Genomic DNA, 19244 nt, shown 5'->3' on the forward strand with positions numbered 1-19244 from the left:
TTTATATTTTTTGCGAAATTGGAAAATTGCTCCAGATGTATTTCTTATTTTGTTTGCAAAAATAGAAAAAACTAATCTCTAATGGTGTTTGGTTTGAAGAAAAAAAGTACAAAAGTGTTTTCAAAAAAAAAATTGTTAGCATTTTTTTAGAACAGTCGCTAATTAGTGCATTAGAAAATAAATGCATTTAGAACGCTGAAAAATAGAGTTAGGAAACCAAAACAAAAAAGTAATTTTCTACTTTAAGAGTATTAAACATGCTATTAGTCAATTATTTGGTACCAAAAAAAAAAAACAATTCCCAAAAGCACTTTGATGCTTAACGGCTGAAACTCTTTGGAATGTACTCCGTTGGTAAAATCACCTCCACCCACGACCGTTATGATCTGAGTTCGAGTCACGCCGAAGAAAAAGCGCGAAAACACTATAGATACTCTTAATAAAAATAAAATAAAATAAATAAAAAAATGTAAGTTAAACTTTGAATTTCAGATTTAGCTCAAAGAAAACATAAAGTATATTTTATTAAAGGTGTTGTGCTCTCTTTCGTGCTAAAATCATTTATATTTTCTTATCTAATCAACCATGTTATTAAAATCAAGACAAAAGACCATGAGCCCGTTTGGATTAGCTGATTTAAAGTAGCTGATAAGTATTAGATGTTGAAAAGCAATTTTAAGTGCTGAAACTGGTTTAATAAATAAGCAGCTACGTGTTTGGGTATAAGTGCTGAAATTGATAATAAGTTATTGAAGTATTTAATAACAAAGTGCTGATAATCTCTTTTTCTGTTAAAATGACTTAAATAACCTTAGAATTGTTTACACTTATAAGGGCGTAATTTCTTCAAAATTTTAGATTCCGGATAGATTTAAATATAAAATATTTTATTTGTCATTTTATTTTAAATACAATAGTGCTTAGATAAGATAATTTTTATGATAAATATAATTTATTTTATGATAAACATATAATCATAAGTTATAATAATTAATAAATTGACAAAAGCTTCTCAGTAAAAAATAAACCTAAATAGGACAATATTTGAAGAGAAACAAACATTGTCTTTGTCACCACAACACTTAGAAAGCAATACACCAAAAATTTAATATGTCCTCATTTATTACATACAGTTCAAAGATTAATACACAATCACATAGATATAAATATGCAAAGGAATAGTTAATTTGCTTATCTTAAATAGTCAATGAGAATTGCAGATTTGAAGAGGCGAGGGAGGGCGGAGGGCGGTGTTTAGGTTGAATACTTGAGGCAGTTTGTATTGATGTTGGAGTAATATTTTAAGGATAAAATAGTAAAAATCTTGATCAAACTTAAAGTGCTTATAAGCTAAAAATTCAGCTTATGGCTTTTGGCTTATTTTTGACTTATAAGTACTTGGCTTATAAACACTTTTAACTTTACCAAAGACGTAAATAAGCCGAAAAGTGTTTATAAGCTAGTTTGACTAGCTTATAAAAGCTTAGCCACTCTCATGTTATAATGGTTTATAACGGATTTATCACTTGGAAATTTTTGAAATTCTAAGCTATCAAAATAAAGATGGAAAAGAAAACCAAAAGAAGAATGTTAGACGGACTATTTCTAAGAGGAAACTGGTCCTTTACGTGAAATTTCTTCTGGACAAGTTTGGAATTAGTATAAAAATATAATTTAAGTCGGACACACTAATAATGTAAAAAAATCTCTACGCTATTAGTAAAATTTAACAGATAATAATAGGTTATTACTTAATTTTTTTTAGATTACCAAAATTAAATATGCTACGAAGACTTAAATATTGTTGTGGGTCAATTTAACATTATAAAAAATTTATACACTCTCAGCAAACAAAACTTGAACTCTAAAAAATAACAAAAAAAAAATCAACACTTATATTTATATGCACAAGTAAAATGCTATACTTTCAAATAAGTAGCATATATATTAATCTTTCTAATTGTTTCAATTGATAGCAATCTTTTGATTGCTTGTTTGTTTAAAAATTGTACAAAAACTTCCTCCATGTGCTTTTAGACCAACTTTCACCCCATGTTATCTGCCTTAAAACAAATCTTTGAACTGAAGTAGTAATCCTGTGAATATACTATTATATATGCTATTCTTGCCTATTGCACAATTTGTTGTAGAAAATGTCAAAATTATCTTCATTATGATTTATGTGAATGTCCAGGATATATATGCCATATATAGTTCAACTGGCTTCAGGCAGTGGTCTTGTTCTTATCAGTTGGCTCCTCTTCTACAAGAGGCTTGGATGATCTGCTTGATTGGATTTTATTTACTTTCTCAGTAGGGATATCAAACTGCATAACAAACAGTAAATAGTCAAATAAAACGAAACATAGAAATGCAGATGACAAGCAGTCTATTAGAAGAATTAAAATTCTACTAATTAATTAATCCCATGTTTGTTGACAAATTTTGTGCAGAAAGGAACCATCAATTGTTAAGTGGGTTAAATAAGACAATCTGACCTTGAAACCACAGCCAGCTACACAAGCACGATGGCAATCCTGCATTCATATAGCAAGAATATATGACATATATGTGCAGGTAGGAAAAAACAGTAAATGCCAAATATATGTTTACTTGATAATTGTACTCCAAATGCCAACATATATATATATATATATATATATATATATATATATATATATATATATATATATATATATATATATATCAGATAGTTGCCAACATAGTAAAGATGTAAAAACACTTGGGGATTCTTCTTTACAATTTGATTTTAGTCACTATATTCTACCATTAGCAGGTATGACTCCAAACCTAAAAGTTGAAACAGAAGTATAGGGTTCAAAATCTTGGCTAATGGTGCATGGATCTTGCTTCCAAGTCCATATATACTCGATCGATGTTTGGTTGATCGGTCACCACAAATTCATGTTGTTAATTAGTTTGTTAGACACATTTTCAGCATTATCATCTCTCCTGCTATAGGGACAAAGTTCTATTGAAGCCATAGAGACAGGGAAGAGAAAACAAATGTTGACAGGAAGTGTAAAAAATGACAACAAATGTGAGAATATAAAAGGAAGAGATTGGAGAAACCTCAGATTGGGTTGCAGAACCAGGGGCACGATCAATATAAGCACTCCATTGTTGATCCTTCAGAACTGGACCCTTATAGCACATCTCCTCACATTCTTCCAAACCTGCATATAACTTTTCATTTTCTATTCTACCTTAATTAAATAGAGAAGCATCACATGAGGTTGCAAAATTCAACAAAAGACATCTTATAACCATTAGTTATCCTTCAAATAAACATCTCGATCGAGGAGATGCTTTTCGTTCAATCACAAACATGGGCGAAGCTACATGTTCCTCGGAAAATTACACTGCGTATACAGAGAATATTTGATTTTAGAGGTATATAACATATATTGAACACTCTTTCTCGGAGAATTTTTTCACTTCTTTCAAGTTTGAATACCCTTGAGTAAATTCCTGGCTTCGATACTGATCACAAAGGGAAGCAACATATTATGGACATTCTGGAAAATTTGAGTTATGAATTCTTAATTGCTTGTTCAAATGGCCATGTCTTCACTTAAGCTGGCTATGTTAGAGAATAATTTACACATAATAATATAGAAGCTTGGAACTTACATTCCTCCCATGTATCACCATCAGCATCACACGCCTTTTTGCAGAAAACTCTCCCTATAAGAATTTGCACATCATAAATTTTGAGTTGTGGTTTCAAGCTAAATATGCATTCCAAGAAATAAACTACTAAAAGGAGGAAAATACTACTCCATGAGTTAGTATGTTGAAGATCTTCGCCGCAGTTTCTTCTGCCTAATGCAGTCTAAGGGCCGCCCGATGCAGAATAAAGCATTCCGTGTTTATACAAGGATTAGTCAAATGCAGCAATATTATGTAACTTTGAAACAGTGATTCAGGCTTACAAGTTTCAACAGGAACGTTGCAAAGCAACAGTCGAACAATTATATCTGAATCACAAGCTAGTTGAGTTCGCCTATATTAATTCTCTAGATTCATTAAGCTCTATTGGCCCATCTTATTCCTATACAAATATCAATTTCAATGATTTAAACAAGATATTTAAAACTACTATTTTATAATAAGCTCAAGAAAGACATGAGTTTCATAATCGTTATTGTTCATTTCTTTTCTTGAATAACTAGCTTGGCATTTCCAATAGTAAACATTAACACAAAAATGAGACCTTTACATAAAACAACAAAATTCCCACATCCATAAACAAAGTCTTCCATACATCATACCACAATAAAACATGTTTTTTTTTGGGAAGGGGGGGGGGGTGTTGTAAAAGGGAGAGAGTAAATTACAAGGAATTTGGGTGAGAGCAGAGAATTTATTGGTGCATTGTTTGTTACAAGGCGGCGTCCATTGTTGTGGAATCATTTTTAGCTTTTTCTTGTTTTATATATTCTCTAATCAAATGGGAGATAGGAACATTAATGGAAGTTTTAATGTAGAAGATGAAGTTTGAAGGAAAAATAGAGAGGAGGAATGTGATTTAGGAAGAGGATGGACTGAATCAAAACATAGAAAAATAACTAGGAATATCGATGGAGGAAATAATTGTTGATTCGTAAATTTAGGCGACTGATCTGTTGTGTGCCAATGTTGTTATTTGTCTTTTTGGACACCATGCAAAAGGAAGAAACTTTTCTTTGTTTTCATGTACATTTACGTTAACGGAAGACAGGAATTATCAAAAATGAAAATCAAACTAAAATAACTACTTCCCTATTGAAAGCACGATGTATATAACGACCATTGCATGTTTAATTTGTTCGAAGTCTATATAATCGGGTTAGTTTAGAGAGAGAAGCTCTCCCTTCTTACTAGGATCTGTTCTTAACTACACTTCTTCTAAACAAACACTCCTACAACTCTAATGAATCAACAACACTGCCAAGGTGGAATACCTCCAAAGCCACCAGACATTAATTCCCCTCAATTAAACAATACTATATCTGCCTTTTTTAAAGACAAACTACTAGTCAATGAGCAGAAGGAAACCTTCTCAATATTATCGCCACCGACATACCTATCTCCAATGTCAATGGACACAAACGAGGAAGAAGATAAAAAGTCTTTTGAGAATCCTGATAGGGAAACTAAAGTTCCCATAAGTGGGGAAGATAAATTATATATTTACTACCCATGGAGATTTTTAGTGATAATAAAACTACTAGATAAAAAAATCCTCCACCAAGTTATCAAACGTAAACTCATAGATCTCTGAAAACCAACTGAAACTTTCCCCCTAATAGATCTTGGTGAACAATACTTCATAGTAAAATTCAATAAATAAGAGAGCTTGGAGAATGTATTACAAAAAGGGCCATGGTTTGTCTTTGGCCACTTCCTTTCAGTACAACACTGGGAACCAAATTTTGTTCCCGCTACTGCCAAACAAGTTTTAACTGCAATATGGATCCGGTTACCACATCTTCCAACAGAATTTTACGATGAAGAAATTCTGAAAAAAGTAGGTGACACAGTTGGCAGACTACTCAAAGTTGATGCTTGTACATCAGCAGCCTTAAGGGGTTATTATGCCGGGCTCTGCGTAGAACTTCCTCTAGACAAACCAGTGAAATCCAACGTATGGATAGGCAATCACAAACAACAGATCCTCTATGAAGGAAAAATCTCCTATGCAAAAAATGTGGTTGTCTAGGGCATACAGCTAGACAGTGCAATATCAAGTCACATGGTCCAGCAACCTCAGCACCCATGAACAATGGCGAAAAGGAACAGAGAGGTCAGGAGAAAGAATATCTTTCCAAAGAGAAAGACGAATGGAAGACAGTTACTTTTAACCAAAAAAAGAAGATCCCTACTGCTTCCAACAGAGGCACAGAATCAACTAAAGTTGTAGGTATCAATGTAAAAAAATTTTATGCCAACACAGGTAAGTTCCCCACTTCCCAAGTCTTTAATTATAAATCCCTCTCTAATCACAATAAATCTACTGAAAATGCTACTGGAAAATCTATGACAAAAGAATCCCACTCAATCTGCAGTAACAATATCCAAACAAACAATCCTTTTACTACTCTAATGGAGCAGAACATGGTTTTTGGTAAAACCACAAATCACCCATCGGAGGATAAAATAGGAAACAAACAAAAAAACTAATACCTCCATTATTAATGACATATCATTAGGACACGTGTCACACATCACCACTAATGCTCCTACTAATAATTATAATATATGTACTAAACCAGCCACCTCCCCAAATCAATCAATAATTCCTAATAATTTAACCTTGCATGCCACTAATGAATTTACACACCTGTCTAAAAAGTAGACAACCCTCCTTCAAATGGCAAATACCTTCAAACACGTAAACCAAGCCCAATCCCCTTCCTCACTCGATAAAATAAGTACGGTACTCCTTCCAAACGCCATGTGAATCGAACATACAATCATTGGCAAAGATACTCTGCATCCAAAAGAACCTGATACAGTCCAAACACAGCATATAAGCCCTCCAACAAAAAATGCCAATAATTCCTTTTCCCAGCAGAAGGCGTTATCGCCTCATCCAGATCCTACGCCAACAAAGGCCTCTGACTATGGAGAATCAACCTCCCACCAACACTCCAACAACAAACACTCCCACCATATTTATCCAACCCCCACTTCTAGAGAACCACCAACCTTTATCATGGGTGGAATTGGGTCTAATGAGCTATGCCGTATCCTTCAACATATTGAATTGCAGGGAGACAATAATAGTGATTCAAAACTCTCACTATCTAGCTCAGCTAATCTCGGAAGGGATCCGGATGGCAATGAACAACTTCATGAACCATGTATGGGTGAACAACATTCTTCACCCAATAGCCCCAAATATATCACCCAACATAGCTCAAATGATGATGGGATTGTGGAGTCTTCCTCGACATTTCATCCCAGTCCAAAATGCAAACCCACTGATGGATCTTCCATTCTTCACTCCGGAGGTAATGACCAACATCAATCTAGTTTTCACACCCTGGGATGTCACGACCCTAAACCTGGACCTGGTCGTGATGGCGCCTCTCGTGAAGATAAGGCTAGCCGACAAAACATCCAATTCATTTTAAACAATTAGAATATCACAATTTAAGTCATTAACATGATTAAATCCCAAAAGAAATAGTGAAATAGTACAATTTATGGAAAAACCAACACATCCCGACATCGGGGTGTCACTAGTCATGAGCATCTAACATAATTCTAAAAGTCTGAAAGAATTTATACATTCTATTACAGAACTAGAAAACAGAAAGTAAGATAGGAGGGAGGAACACTGGGCTGCGAACGCCGAGCAACTACCTAGTGGACTCCAAATGGCCTGCTGGGAAAAATCAACCCTCACTGGTGGGACCTGAAGCTCTTGAATCTGCACACAGGATGCAGGGAGTAAAGTGAGTACTCCAACTTAGTAAGTAATAACAATAAATGAAGACTGAGCGATAAGAAATCACATAAAAATACAACAACATGCTATAAAGAGAAAGAGTAAAACCAATAAAGTGCAATAAAACAGTGAAATCTCATATAACACCTTAGTTCAGTATAAGCTTCTTTAAAACATATTTTTAACAGTTAAACAAGTAAATGAAAGGCAGTTAGAAAAGATAAACACATAAAATCCGCCCCTCGGACACAATGTCAATAGAATCAGCCCCTCAGGGAATAACGTGGAACAACACCAGCCCTTCGGGCTATATCTCATATCACAATGGGTACCCGTGCTTACTAGGGTGTACAGACTCCAGAAAGGGCCCCTTACGGCCCAAGCGCAATATCAAGTCATCTCGTGGCATAATCAATAGGCTTTCGGCCTCATATCAAGCCACCTTATGTCGTACAACTCATGCCTTCGACCTCATAATCATGAATCAATGTATCACTATTGCGGCGTGCAACCCGACCCAAAAGTATCCTCACATCACAGGCCCTCGACCTTACTCATTCAGAAATCTCTAAAAGCCACTCGGACACAGTAAAACATGATGGTCAGCCCAAAATATCATTTAAAGTGTTAAAACAGATTAAACATGGTTGAGTTATGAAAACAGTAGAATATAGCATGACTGAGTACAAATATAAAATCAAAACAGTGAGGAAATAGCAGTAAAAATCCCCTAAGGGTCCAAAATAGTTGGCACGAGTTCCAAATAAGGCATTCAGCCCAAAACATGATGATAGCAAATAGTTTTCAATCAAATACGCAGTAAAACAGTCATTCAAGATGGATTAAGTCACAATCCCCAATGGTGCATGACCCCACGCTCGACATCTAGCGCATGTGTCACCTCAACATAGCACAACAATGTGTAATTCGGGGTTTCATACCCTCAGGACAACATTTACAATCACTACTCACCTTAATCCGATCCAAACTCTAGGCCGCGATGCCTTTGCCCCTCGAATCGGCCTCAACTCGCGTCGAATCTATCCAAAAATCAGAATCACGACGTCAAAATATATTAAGGGAACGAAGCCTATGCGAAAATAATCAATTTACAACATAAATCCCGAAATTAACCAAAACCTAACCCCGGGCTCACGTCTCGGAATTTGATAAAATATACATCAATAGATTCCTTATCTCCCCACGAGTTCATACATATCAAAAGTCCCAAAATTCGACCACAAATGGCCCCTCAAATCCTCAAGTCAAGGTCTCCAATACCAAGCGCTAGTCCCCAATTCTTAGCCCTTAATTTCCATTAATCTTAGGCCAAATCAGTGAAATGATGCCATAAGATCGATTATTAGGTTCAAAAATCTTACCTCCAGATGTTATCCCCTGAATCCTTCTTCAAAAGCTCCCCAAAAGCTCCAAAACCAACTTGAAATGGTGAAGAACAACTCAAAAATCGCGAAGGAATTCTTTTATACCTTTTGGCCCAGGCTTTTCGCACCTGTGGTCCAAATCCCACTCCTGCAGTCCCACTTCTGTTGTCTAGACCACTGCACATGCGGTTTTCACTTAATTGACCATTTTCGCATCTGCGGTTGAAATATCGCACCCGCGCCACCGCAGGTGCGCCTCCTCGATCGCTTATGTGGTTCCCGCTAACCTTCTACTTGGCCGCATCTGTGGCTGCCTTCCGCTTCTAAGGGCATCGCACCTGCGGCCTCCCTACCGCAGGTGCGGTTATGACAGTAGCCAAAAATGCTTCAGCTCCCAAACTCAGCTCCAAACCTTCTGCCAACCATCCGAAATCACCCCGAGGCCCCCGGGACCTAAACCAAAAGCACCAACAAGCCATATACCACTATTCTAACTTATACCAATCCTCAAAACACCTCGAACAATATTGAATCAACCAAAACATATCGAATTCAAGCCTAAGGTTCCAAAATCTTCCGAATTACGCTTTTGATTAAAAAGTCTACCAAACCACGTCCGAATGATTTGAAATTTTGCACACACCTCCCAAATGACACAACGAGCCTACTACAACTTCCGAAATTCCATTCCGACCCCTATATCAAAATCTCACGTATCAACCGGAAAACGCCAGAATTCCAATTTCGCCAATTCAAGCATAAATCTACTTCGTACCTCCAAAATACATTTCGATCACGCTCCTAAGTCCCAGATCACTTACCGAAGCTATCCGAACCATCGTAACTTACATCCAAGCCATCTAACATATAAGTCAACATCCGGTTGACTTTTCCAACTTAAGCTTCCTCAAAAGAGACTAAGTGTTTCAAACCTTACCAACACTTCTTCGAACCCAAGCCAACCAACCCGATAACACATAATACTGCTGAACAAGACAATAAGTGGAAAAAATAGGGAAAATAGAGCGGTAACTCATGAGACGACTAGCCGGGCCGTCACATCCTTCCCCTCTTAAACAAACGTTCATACTCGAACGAGTCAAGACACATACCTGAAGCCTCAAATAGGTAAGGATATATACTCTGCATCTCCTGCTTTATATCCTAGGTAGCCTCCTTCACGGGCCGACCTCTCTACTGCACTTTCACTAAAGCTATATCCTTTGACCTCAATTTTAAAACCTGACGCTCCAAAATAGCTAGTGGCTCCACATCATAAGTCAAATCATCATCTAATTGAACCGTGCTGAAATTCAGAACATGAGATAGATCCCCAATATACTTCCGGAGCATAGAAACATGAAATACTGGATGCACACTAGACAAGCTGGGTGGCAAGGCAAGCTCATAAGCCACCTTCCCAATCCTCCGAAGCACCTCAAAAGGCCCAATGAACCGAGGACTCAATTTACCCTTCTTCCCAAATCTTATAACACCCTTCAAGGGTGAAACTTTCAATAGAACCTTCTCACCAACCATGTAGGACACATCCCGAACCTTCCTGTCAACATAACTCTTTTGTCTCGACTACGCTGTACGAAGCCTCTCCTGAATCACCTTCACCTTGTCTAAAGCATCCTGCACCAAATCTGTACCCAATAGCCTGGCCTCACTCGGCTCAAACCAACCAACTGGAGATCTACACCGCCTCCCATACAAAGCCTCATATGGAGCCATCTGAATACTCGACTGGTAACTGTTGTTATAAGCAAACTCTACGAGCGGTAGAAACTGATCCCATGACCCTACGAAATCAATGACACAAGCATGCAACATGTCCTCCAATATCTGAATAGTATGCTCGGATTGCCCGTCCGTCTGAGGGTGAAAAGTCGTGCTTAACTCAACCTGAGTATCCAACTCCTACTGCACCGACCTCCAAAACTGCGAAGTAAACTAAGTGCCCCTATTTGAAATGATGGAAACTGGGACACTATGCAAACGAACAATCTCCCGGATATAGATCTTTGCCAATCGCTCTGAAGAATAGGTAATACACACAGGAATAAAGTGCACGGACTTGGTCAGCCGATCCACAATCAGTCAAATAGCATCAAACTTCTTCAAGGTTCGTGGGAGCCCAACTACAAAGTCCATGGTGATCCGCTCCCACTTCCACTTTGGAATATCCATCTGCTGAATCAAGCCACCCGGTCTCGGATGCTCATATTTCACCTACTGACAATTGAGACACCGAGCACAAATCCCACAATGTCCTTCTTTATTCTCCTCCACCAATAATACTATCTCAGATCCTGATACATCTTTGCAACACTCGGATGAATGGAATACCGCGAGCTATAGGCCTCTTCCAGAATCAATTCCCGAAACCCATCCACATTGGGCACACATACTGCATCCTCAACACCCAATCATCATCAGTAGTCACATCTCTAGCATCATCATGCTAAACTCTGTCCTTAAGGACAAGCAAATGAGGACCATCATACTGGCATTCTCTGATGCGATCATATAAGGAAGATCGAGAAATCACATAAGCCAATACCCGACTGGGCTCCGAAATATCTAACCTCACGAACCTATTGGCCAAGGCCTGAACATCAACTGCAAGATACCTCTCTCCAACTGGAATATATGCCAAACTCCCATACTCACCGCCTTCCGGTTCAAAGAATCGGCCACCACATTGGCCTTCCTCGGATGGTACAATATAGTAATATCATAATCCTTTAGCAACACCAACCATCTCCGCTACCTCAGATTGAGATCCTTCTGCTTGAACAAGTGCTGGAGGCTACGATGATCAGTAAACACCTCACAAGACATGCCATATAAATAATGCCTCCAAATCTTCAACGCGTGAACAATGGCAGCCAACTCCAAATCATGAACATGGTAGTTCTTCTCATGGGGCTTCAACTGACAAGAAGCATAAGCAATGACTTTACCAACCTGTATCAATACACACCCAATACCAACTCTCAAAGCATCACAATACACGATATATTAACCTGAAGTTGCTGGCAAAACTAACACTGGAGCTATGGTCAAGGCTGTCTTGAGCTTCTAAAAGCTCTCCTCACACTCGTCCGACCACCTGAATAGAGCACCCTTTTGAGTCAACTTGGTCAAGGGCGATGCGATAGATGAGAATCCCTGAACAAACCGACAGTAATAACCCGACAAACCAAGATAGCTTCGAATCTCTATGGCTGAGGATGGTCTGGGCCAACTCTGAACCGCCTCTATCTTCTTCGGATCAACCTGAATACCCTCATTGGACACCACGTGCCCCAAGAAAGCCACTGAATTGAGCCAAATCACACTTGGAGAACTTTGCATAAAGCTTCTCCTCCCTCAATATTTGAAACACAACTCTTAAATGCTCTACGTGCTCCTCCTAACTACGCGAGTATACCAGAATATCATCAATGAAGACTATGACAAATGAGTCGAGATAAGGCCGGATCATGCTGTTCATCAAATGCATGAACGTTGCTGTGGTATTAGTTAGCCCAAAAGACATCACCAAGAACTCATAGTGACCATATCGGGTCCTGAAAGTTGTCTTAAGAATATTCGAGTCCCTGATCTTCAACTGGTGATAACCTGAACAGAGATCAATCTTGGAGAACACCCTCGCTCCCTGAAGCTAGTCAAACAAATCATCAATACGAGGCAAAGGATACTTGTTCTTGATTTTTACTTTGTTCAACTGCCTGTAATCAATGCACATTCTCATCATTCCATCCTTCTTCTTCACAAATAGAATCAACGCACCCCAAGGCAACACACTAGGCTGAATAAACCCCTTATCAAGGAACTCCTAAAGCTGCTCCTTCAACTCCGCTAGTGACATACAATACGGTAAGATAGAAATGGGCTGAGTGCCCAACATCGGATCAATACCAAAATTAATATCCCTGTCTGGTGGAATGCCCAGCAGGTCTGCAAGAAACACATCGGGAAACTCCCTCACGACAGGAACAGAATCAATACCAGGAATCTCTGCACCGACATCACCCACAAAGTCTAGATACGAAAGACAACCCTTCCCAACCATACGTTGGGCCTTCAAAAATGAAATTACCCTACTGGGAACATAATCAGTCAAACCTCGTCACTCAATCTGTGGCACACCCGGCATAGCCAATGTTAGTGTCTTAGCATGACAGTCTAAAATAGTGTGACACGGAGATAGCCAATCTATGCCCAATATCACATCAAAGTCTACCATACATAACAATAACAGATCCACTCGGATCTCCAAACCCCTAATAATCACCATACATGACCGGTACACACGGTCTACAACAACAGTATCGCCCACCAAAGTAGATACATGAATAGGTGAAATAAGAGACTCACGAGGCGTATCCAAATAATAAGCAAAATATGATGATACATAAGAATAAGTGGAACCAGGATCAAACAATACAGAGGCATCTATGTGGAAGACTGAGACAATACCTGTAATAACAACATCAGAAGCAATAACATCGGGTCTAGCTGGAAGTGCATAGAAACAAGCATAACTGCCACCTGATCGACCTTCCCATCTAGGGCGGCCCCTAGCTGACTGACTTCCACACTTAGCTGGGTGGGTGGGTGGTGGCGAAGTAACTGGTGTTGAAGCCGATGGCTGACTCCTCTACTGAGATGAACCACCAAAATGGCGAGGACACTGCCTCCACATATGACCCATCTCTCCACATTCATAGCAACTCCTGAGTGCTGGAGACGGGGACTGAAGGGAACCCCTAGCACCGAAATGACTAGTAGATGCACCTAGCATAGAAGAGCCCGGAACTAATGGAGCACGGGACAAAATCTGGGCTGGAATGGTCCTAAGTGATGACTGGTCCTGATGAGAACTGTTAGAACCATGACCCGATGATGCCCCACGATAACCTGGGCGAGCTGGCTGAGCATGCCTGAATAGACGACCTCTGTCTTGCTGAAACTGACCTCTCGAAGGAGCACCACCATAACTACCAGATCCTCGAGGCCTCTTAGCCTCCCTTTCATCTCACTTCTGGTGATGAACTGACTTAATCTCACGGGCAATGTCAACAACCTCCTCAAAAGTAGCACCAAACACCCTCTCCCTGGTCATGAGAATACGAAGCTGATATGTGAGGCCATCAACGAACCTCCTGATCCTCTATCTATCTGTCGGAACCAACCAAATAGCATGACGATCTAACTCTGAGAACCTCATCTCATACTGTGCCACAGTCATCTCTCCCTAACGCAACCACTCGAATTGCCTGCGCAGCTCCTCTCTACGAGACTGTGGCACATACTTCTCCAAAAAGAGAACGGAGAACTGCTGCCAGGTAAGGGGTGTTGCACCAATAGGATATACCTCTCATAAGCCTCCCACCAAGTGAAGGCAACTTCATAAAACTAAAAAGTAGTGAAAGCGACCCTACTGGTCTCCAGAATACCAGCTGTACGAAGAATCCTCTGACATTTGTCCAAGAAATCCTGGGCATCCTCGCCATCTGCACCACTGAAAGTTGGAGGCTGAAGTCTACCAAACCTTTCCAACCTGCATTGCTCGTCCTCTAGCATGGCAGGAGCTAGATAGTCTTGTGCAACTGCAACTGGTGAGCTGGATGTGCCCCTGGTGTCTGAAGTCCCTGCACGACCTGCTCAGGTGTGCGAGCGGTGGGAGTTTAAGTGACTTCCCCGGCCTGAGAAGTAGTTGTGGCTACAGTAACTGAGACCGCCTGAGCTAGGCTAGTGCATACTGATAGAATCTGAGCCAAGGCCTTCTAGAGACCCGGAATCACAATGGGCACAGCTGGTGCCTGAGCTAGTGCTGCTGGAGCATCCACAACTAGGACCTGATCCTGAACTGGGATGGTTGGTGGATTTGTAGGTGCTGCCCTAGCTGTTGTGCGGGCCACACCCCTGCCCCTACTGTGCCCTCGGCCTCTAGTGGCTGTAACTGGTGGTACTAGTGGTCGTCCATCCTGACCGGTAGCACGTGTCCTCACCATCTATGAGATAATAGAATAACAAAAGTTTAGTACTCGGATCAACAGATTCGCATGACAAGAATTTCAAGAATATGAAGTTTTCCTAAAGGTTTTGTAGCCTCTCGAGGATAAATACAGACGTCTCCATACTGATCTGCGTGACTCTACTAAACATGTTCATGACTCGTGAGACCTATGTAACTTAGGCTGTGATACCAACTTGTCATGACCCTAAACCCGGACTCAGCCGTGATGGCGCCTCTCGTGAAGACAAGGCCAGCTGATACAAAACCCAATTCATTTTAAACAATTAAAATATCACAATTTAAGTCATTAACATGATTAAATCCCAAAAGAAACAGTGAAATAGTATAATTTGTGGAAAAACCAACACAACCCGACATCCGGTATCACCAGTCATGAGCATCTAACATAAGTCTGAAAGTCTGAAAGAGTTTATACAGTCTATTACAGAACTAGAAAACAAAAGTAAGATAGGAGGGAGGAACACTGGGCTGCGAACGCACCTAGCGAACTCCAAATGGCATGCTGGGAACAATCAACCCTCACTAGCAGGACCCGAAGCTCCTGAATCTGCACAGAGGGTGCAGAGAGTAAAGTAAGTACTCCAACTCAGTGAGCAATAAGAATAAATAAAGACTGAGTGATAAGAAATCACGTAAAAACACAACAACATGCTATAAAGAGGAAGAGTAAAACCAATAAAGTGCAATAAAATAGTGAAATCTCATATAACACCTTAGTTCAGTATAAGCTTCTTTAAAACACATTTTTAACAGTTAAACAAGTAAATAAAAGACAGCTAGAAAAGATAAACACATAAAATTCGTCCCTCGGGCACAATGTCAACAGAATTAGCCCCTCGAGCAATAATGTGGAACAACACCAGCCTCTCGAGCTATATCTCATATCACAATGGGTACCCACGCTCACTGGGGTGTACAGACTCCATGAGGGGCCCCTTACGGCCCAAGCGCAATATCAAGCCATCTCGTGGAATAATCAATAGGCTCTCGGCCTCATATCAAGCCACCTTGTGGCGTACAACTCAGGCCCTCGGCCTCATAATCATGAATCAATGTATCATTGTTGCGGCATGCAGCCCGACCCAAAAGTATCCTCACAATACAGACCCTAGGCCTTACTCAGTCAGAAATCTCTAAAAGCCACTCGCGCACAATAAAACATGATACTCAGCCCAAAATATCATTTAAAGTGTTAAAATAGAGTAAACATGGCTGAGTTATGAAAACAGTAGAATATAGCATGACAGAGTACAGATATAAAATCAAAATAGTGAGGAAATAGGAGTAAAAATCCCATAAGGATCCAAAACAGTTGGCACGAGGCCCAAATATGGCATTCAGCCCAAAACATGATGATAGCAAATAGTTTTCAATCAAATACGCAGTAGAATAGTCATTCGGGATGGACTAAGTCATAATCTCCAACAGTGCACGACCCCACGCTTGACATCTAGCATGTGTGTCACCTCAACATAGCACAACGATGTGTAATCCGAGGTTTCATACCCCCAGGACAACATTTACAATCATTACTCACCTCAATCCGGTCCAAACTCTAGCCCGTGATGCCTTTGCCTCTCGAATCGGCCTCAACTCGCGTCGAATCTATCAAAAAATCAGAATCACGATGTCAAAATATGCTAATTGAACAAAGCCCATGCGAAAATAATCAATTTACAACATAAATTCCGAAATTAACCAAAACCCGACCCTCGGGCCCACATCTCGGAATTCGATAAAATCTACATCAATAGATTCATTATCTCCCCACGAGTTCATACATATCAAAAGTCCCAAAATCCGACCAAAAATGGCCCCTCAAATCCTCAAGTCAAGGTCTCCAATACCAAGCCCCAATCCCCAATTCTTAACCCTTAATTTCCATTAATCTTAGGCCAAATCAGTGAAATAATGCCATAAAATCGATTATTATGTTCAAAAATCTTACCTCCAGACGCTATCCCTTGAATCCCTCTTCAAAATCTCCCAAAAAGCTCCAAATCCGACTTGAAATGGTGAAGAACAACTCAAAAATTGCGAAGGAATTCTTTTACACCTCCTGGCCCAGGATTTTCGCACATGCGGTCCAAATCCCGCTCATGCGGTCCCACTTCTGCAGTATAGACCATCGCACTTGCGGTTTTCACTTAATTGACCATTTCCGTATCTGCGGTTGAAATATCGTACCTGCACCACCGCAGGTTCGCCTCCTCGATCGCTTTTGTGGTTCCCGCTAACCTTCTACTTGGCCGCATCTACAGCTGTCTTCCGCTTCTACGGGCATCGCACCTGCGGCCTCCCTACCGTAGGTGCGGTTATGACAACAGCCAAAAATGTTTCAGCTCCCAAACTCAGCTCCAAACCTTCCGGCAACCATCCGAAATCACCCCGAGGCCCCTGGGACCTCAATCAAAAGTACCAACAAGCCATATACCACTATTCTAACTTATATCAATCGTCAAAATACCTCAAAGAACATCAAATCAACCTCAAACAACATCAAATCAACCAAAACACATCGAATTCAAGCCTAAGGTTCCAAAATCTTCCAAATTATGCTTTTGATCAAAAAATCTACCAAACCACGTCTGAATGACCTGAAATTTTGCACACACCTCCCAAATAACACAATGAACCTGCCACAACTTCCGGAATTCCATTCCGACCCCTATATCAATATCTCACCTATCAACCGAAAAATGCCAGAATTCCAATTTCGCCAATTCAAGCCTAAATCTACTCCGTACCTCCAAAACACATTCCGACCAGGCTCCTAAGTCCAAAATCACCTCCCAAAGCTATCTGAACCATTGGAACTCACATTTGAGCCCTATAACATATAAGTTAACATCCAGTTGACTTTTCCAACTTAAGCTTCCTCAAAAGAGACTAAGTGTTTCAAACCTTACCAAAACTTCTCCGAACCCAAGCCAACCAACCCGATAACACATAATATCGTTGAACAAGACAATAAGAAGTAGAAATGGGGAAAACGGAGCGATAACTCATGAAATAACTGGTCGGATCGTCACATGGGATGCACATGCAAACCAAAATCAAACTCCAAATGCTCATCTTGCACCCTAGTTCCACCAACCAGGACCATCTCACCCACAAACTCACCCAAACATACCGCAAAACATTCCTCACACAGAAACAATGGGGGAAGCTGTGGAACCCAACTTAATCCCAGAACCAATACTCGAGGATTCAAATCTCGACAAGGTAAAGGTGTTCATCTTCATGGAGATGCAAGAGCATAGGCAGATTCTCAAGTGTCCAATGGCTCTCTACAAGTGTACAATGTATATAAGGCCACCGACAGATCTGACCATAGGGCAACATGCAATGATCTTGGTTCCTTTCGAGAGAAGGAATCCAATTCATGCACCAAGAGTGCTGGAGAATGGAGACCTTCACAACTGGAACATCATGATGAATAGACCTATCAACTTCATCATATGGAACATTAGAGGTGGAAACAACGATAACTTTAGGTTAAACTTTAGAGAGTTGGTCAATACTCACCATCCCTGCATGGTAACTCTTTTGGAAACAAGAATGGACAACCATATGCCGCTTCTTAACCCCTTCGGGTTTTGATCGGTGCCAACCCTGCACTACTACAAAGTAGCAAGAATGGTTGAAGTAGCTTTTACCCGAGAAGGTCGGGATCGATTTATATAGGGAGCTAGAAATGGGAATTGGGTTTCTCTCTAAACTAGAGATGCGTAATTGCTCTTAATTGCACTTCTAATCATAGTTGGTCTTTTGATTACTTCTAATATTATGCTAATAAGATGCTAAATTAAGCTAAGAGTGAAATACTTGAGGGTTGTCTAAATAGTTAAGTAGGCACTAGGGAAGTGACTTTCTCCTAGGTGGATACTTGACGGGTTTCTCTAGTCTAAGGCTAGGTTGTCATGTTGGGGATTACGATATAACCAATGCAATGAACTTCTTACTCTATACCTCTCGGTAGTTTGAGTGATTTTGCCCTAATTGACTTTCTCAAGACCAATTGGGAATGATAATTGTGCAAGCAATTTAGGTTGAAGTCAGGTATTACTATCTCTAGGTTTAACCCTTTAATTGGGGCTATCAATCTCTTGAATACGCCCCAACTCCTTGTTGGACTAATTTTCCTAGACTCAAGTTCTCTTTCTCAAGAAGAACCCAAGTCAAATAGGCACAAATTAGTGTTTGCAACCACTAATTCCACATTGAAACCGTAAATTAGTTCAAATATCAAACACCCATAGACATTCAAGTTTTAAAACATAAGACCCATCAAATATCCACACTAGGGTTGGGCCATAACCCTAGATAATGGATCTAGCTACTC

General features: G+C 40.0%; 1 protein-coding gene across 1 annotated transcript; it reads right to left on the reverse strand.

Annotated features, from left to right (window-relative positions):
- Positions 1 to 1922: 1922 nt before the first annotated feature.
- LOC104214901 (uncharacterized) lies at positions 1923 to 4631 on the reverse strand. Its single transcript, XM_009764626.2, has 5 exons — positions 4362 to 4631; positions 3655 to 3708; positions 3094 to 3197; positions 2499 to 2537; positions 1923 to 2327 (listed from the first exon to the last, which is right to left on the reverse strand). Exons 1-5 carry the CDS (start codon positions 4435 to 4437, stop codon positions 2226 to 2228), a joined length of 375 nt encoding a protein of 124 aa, XP_009762928.1. The 5' UTR covers positions 4438 to 4631; the 3' UTR covers positions 1923 to 2225.
- Between the last annotated feature and the right edge of the window lie 14613 nt (positions 4632 to 19244).

This window comes from Nicotiana sylvestris, chromosome 2 (genome assembly GCF_000393655.2).
Source record: "Nicotiana sylvestris chromosome 2, ASM39365v2, whole genome shotgun sequence".
Taxonomy (NCBI): domain Eukaryota; kingdom Viridiplantae; phylum Streptophyta; class Magnoliopsida; order Solanales; family Solanaceae; genus Nicotiana; species Nicotiana sylvestris.

Coding starts and splice junctions, on each gene's coding strand:
- LOC104214901 (XM_009764626.2), bottom strand. CDS start 4,437: ATGATTCCACAACAATGGACGCCGCCTTGTAACAAACAATGCACCAAT. Junction 3,198..3,654: donor TGGTGATACATGGGAGGAAT/GTAAGTTCCAAG, acceptor AGTTATATGCAG/GTTTGGAAGAATGTGAGGAG. Junction 2,538..3,093: donor GTTCTGCAACCCAATCTGAG/GTTTCTCCAATC, acceptor ATATGAATGCAG/GATTGCCATCGTGCTTGTGT.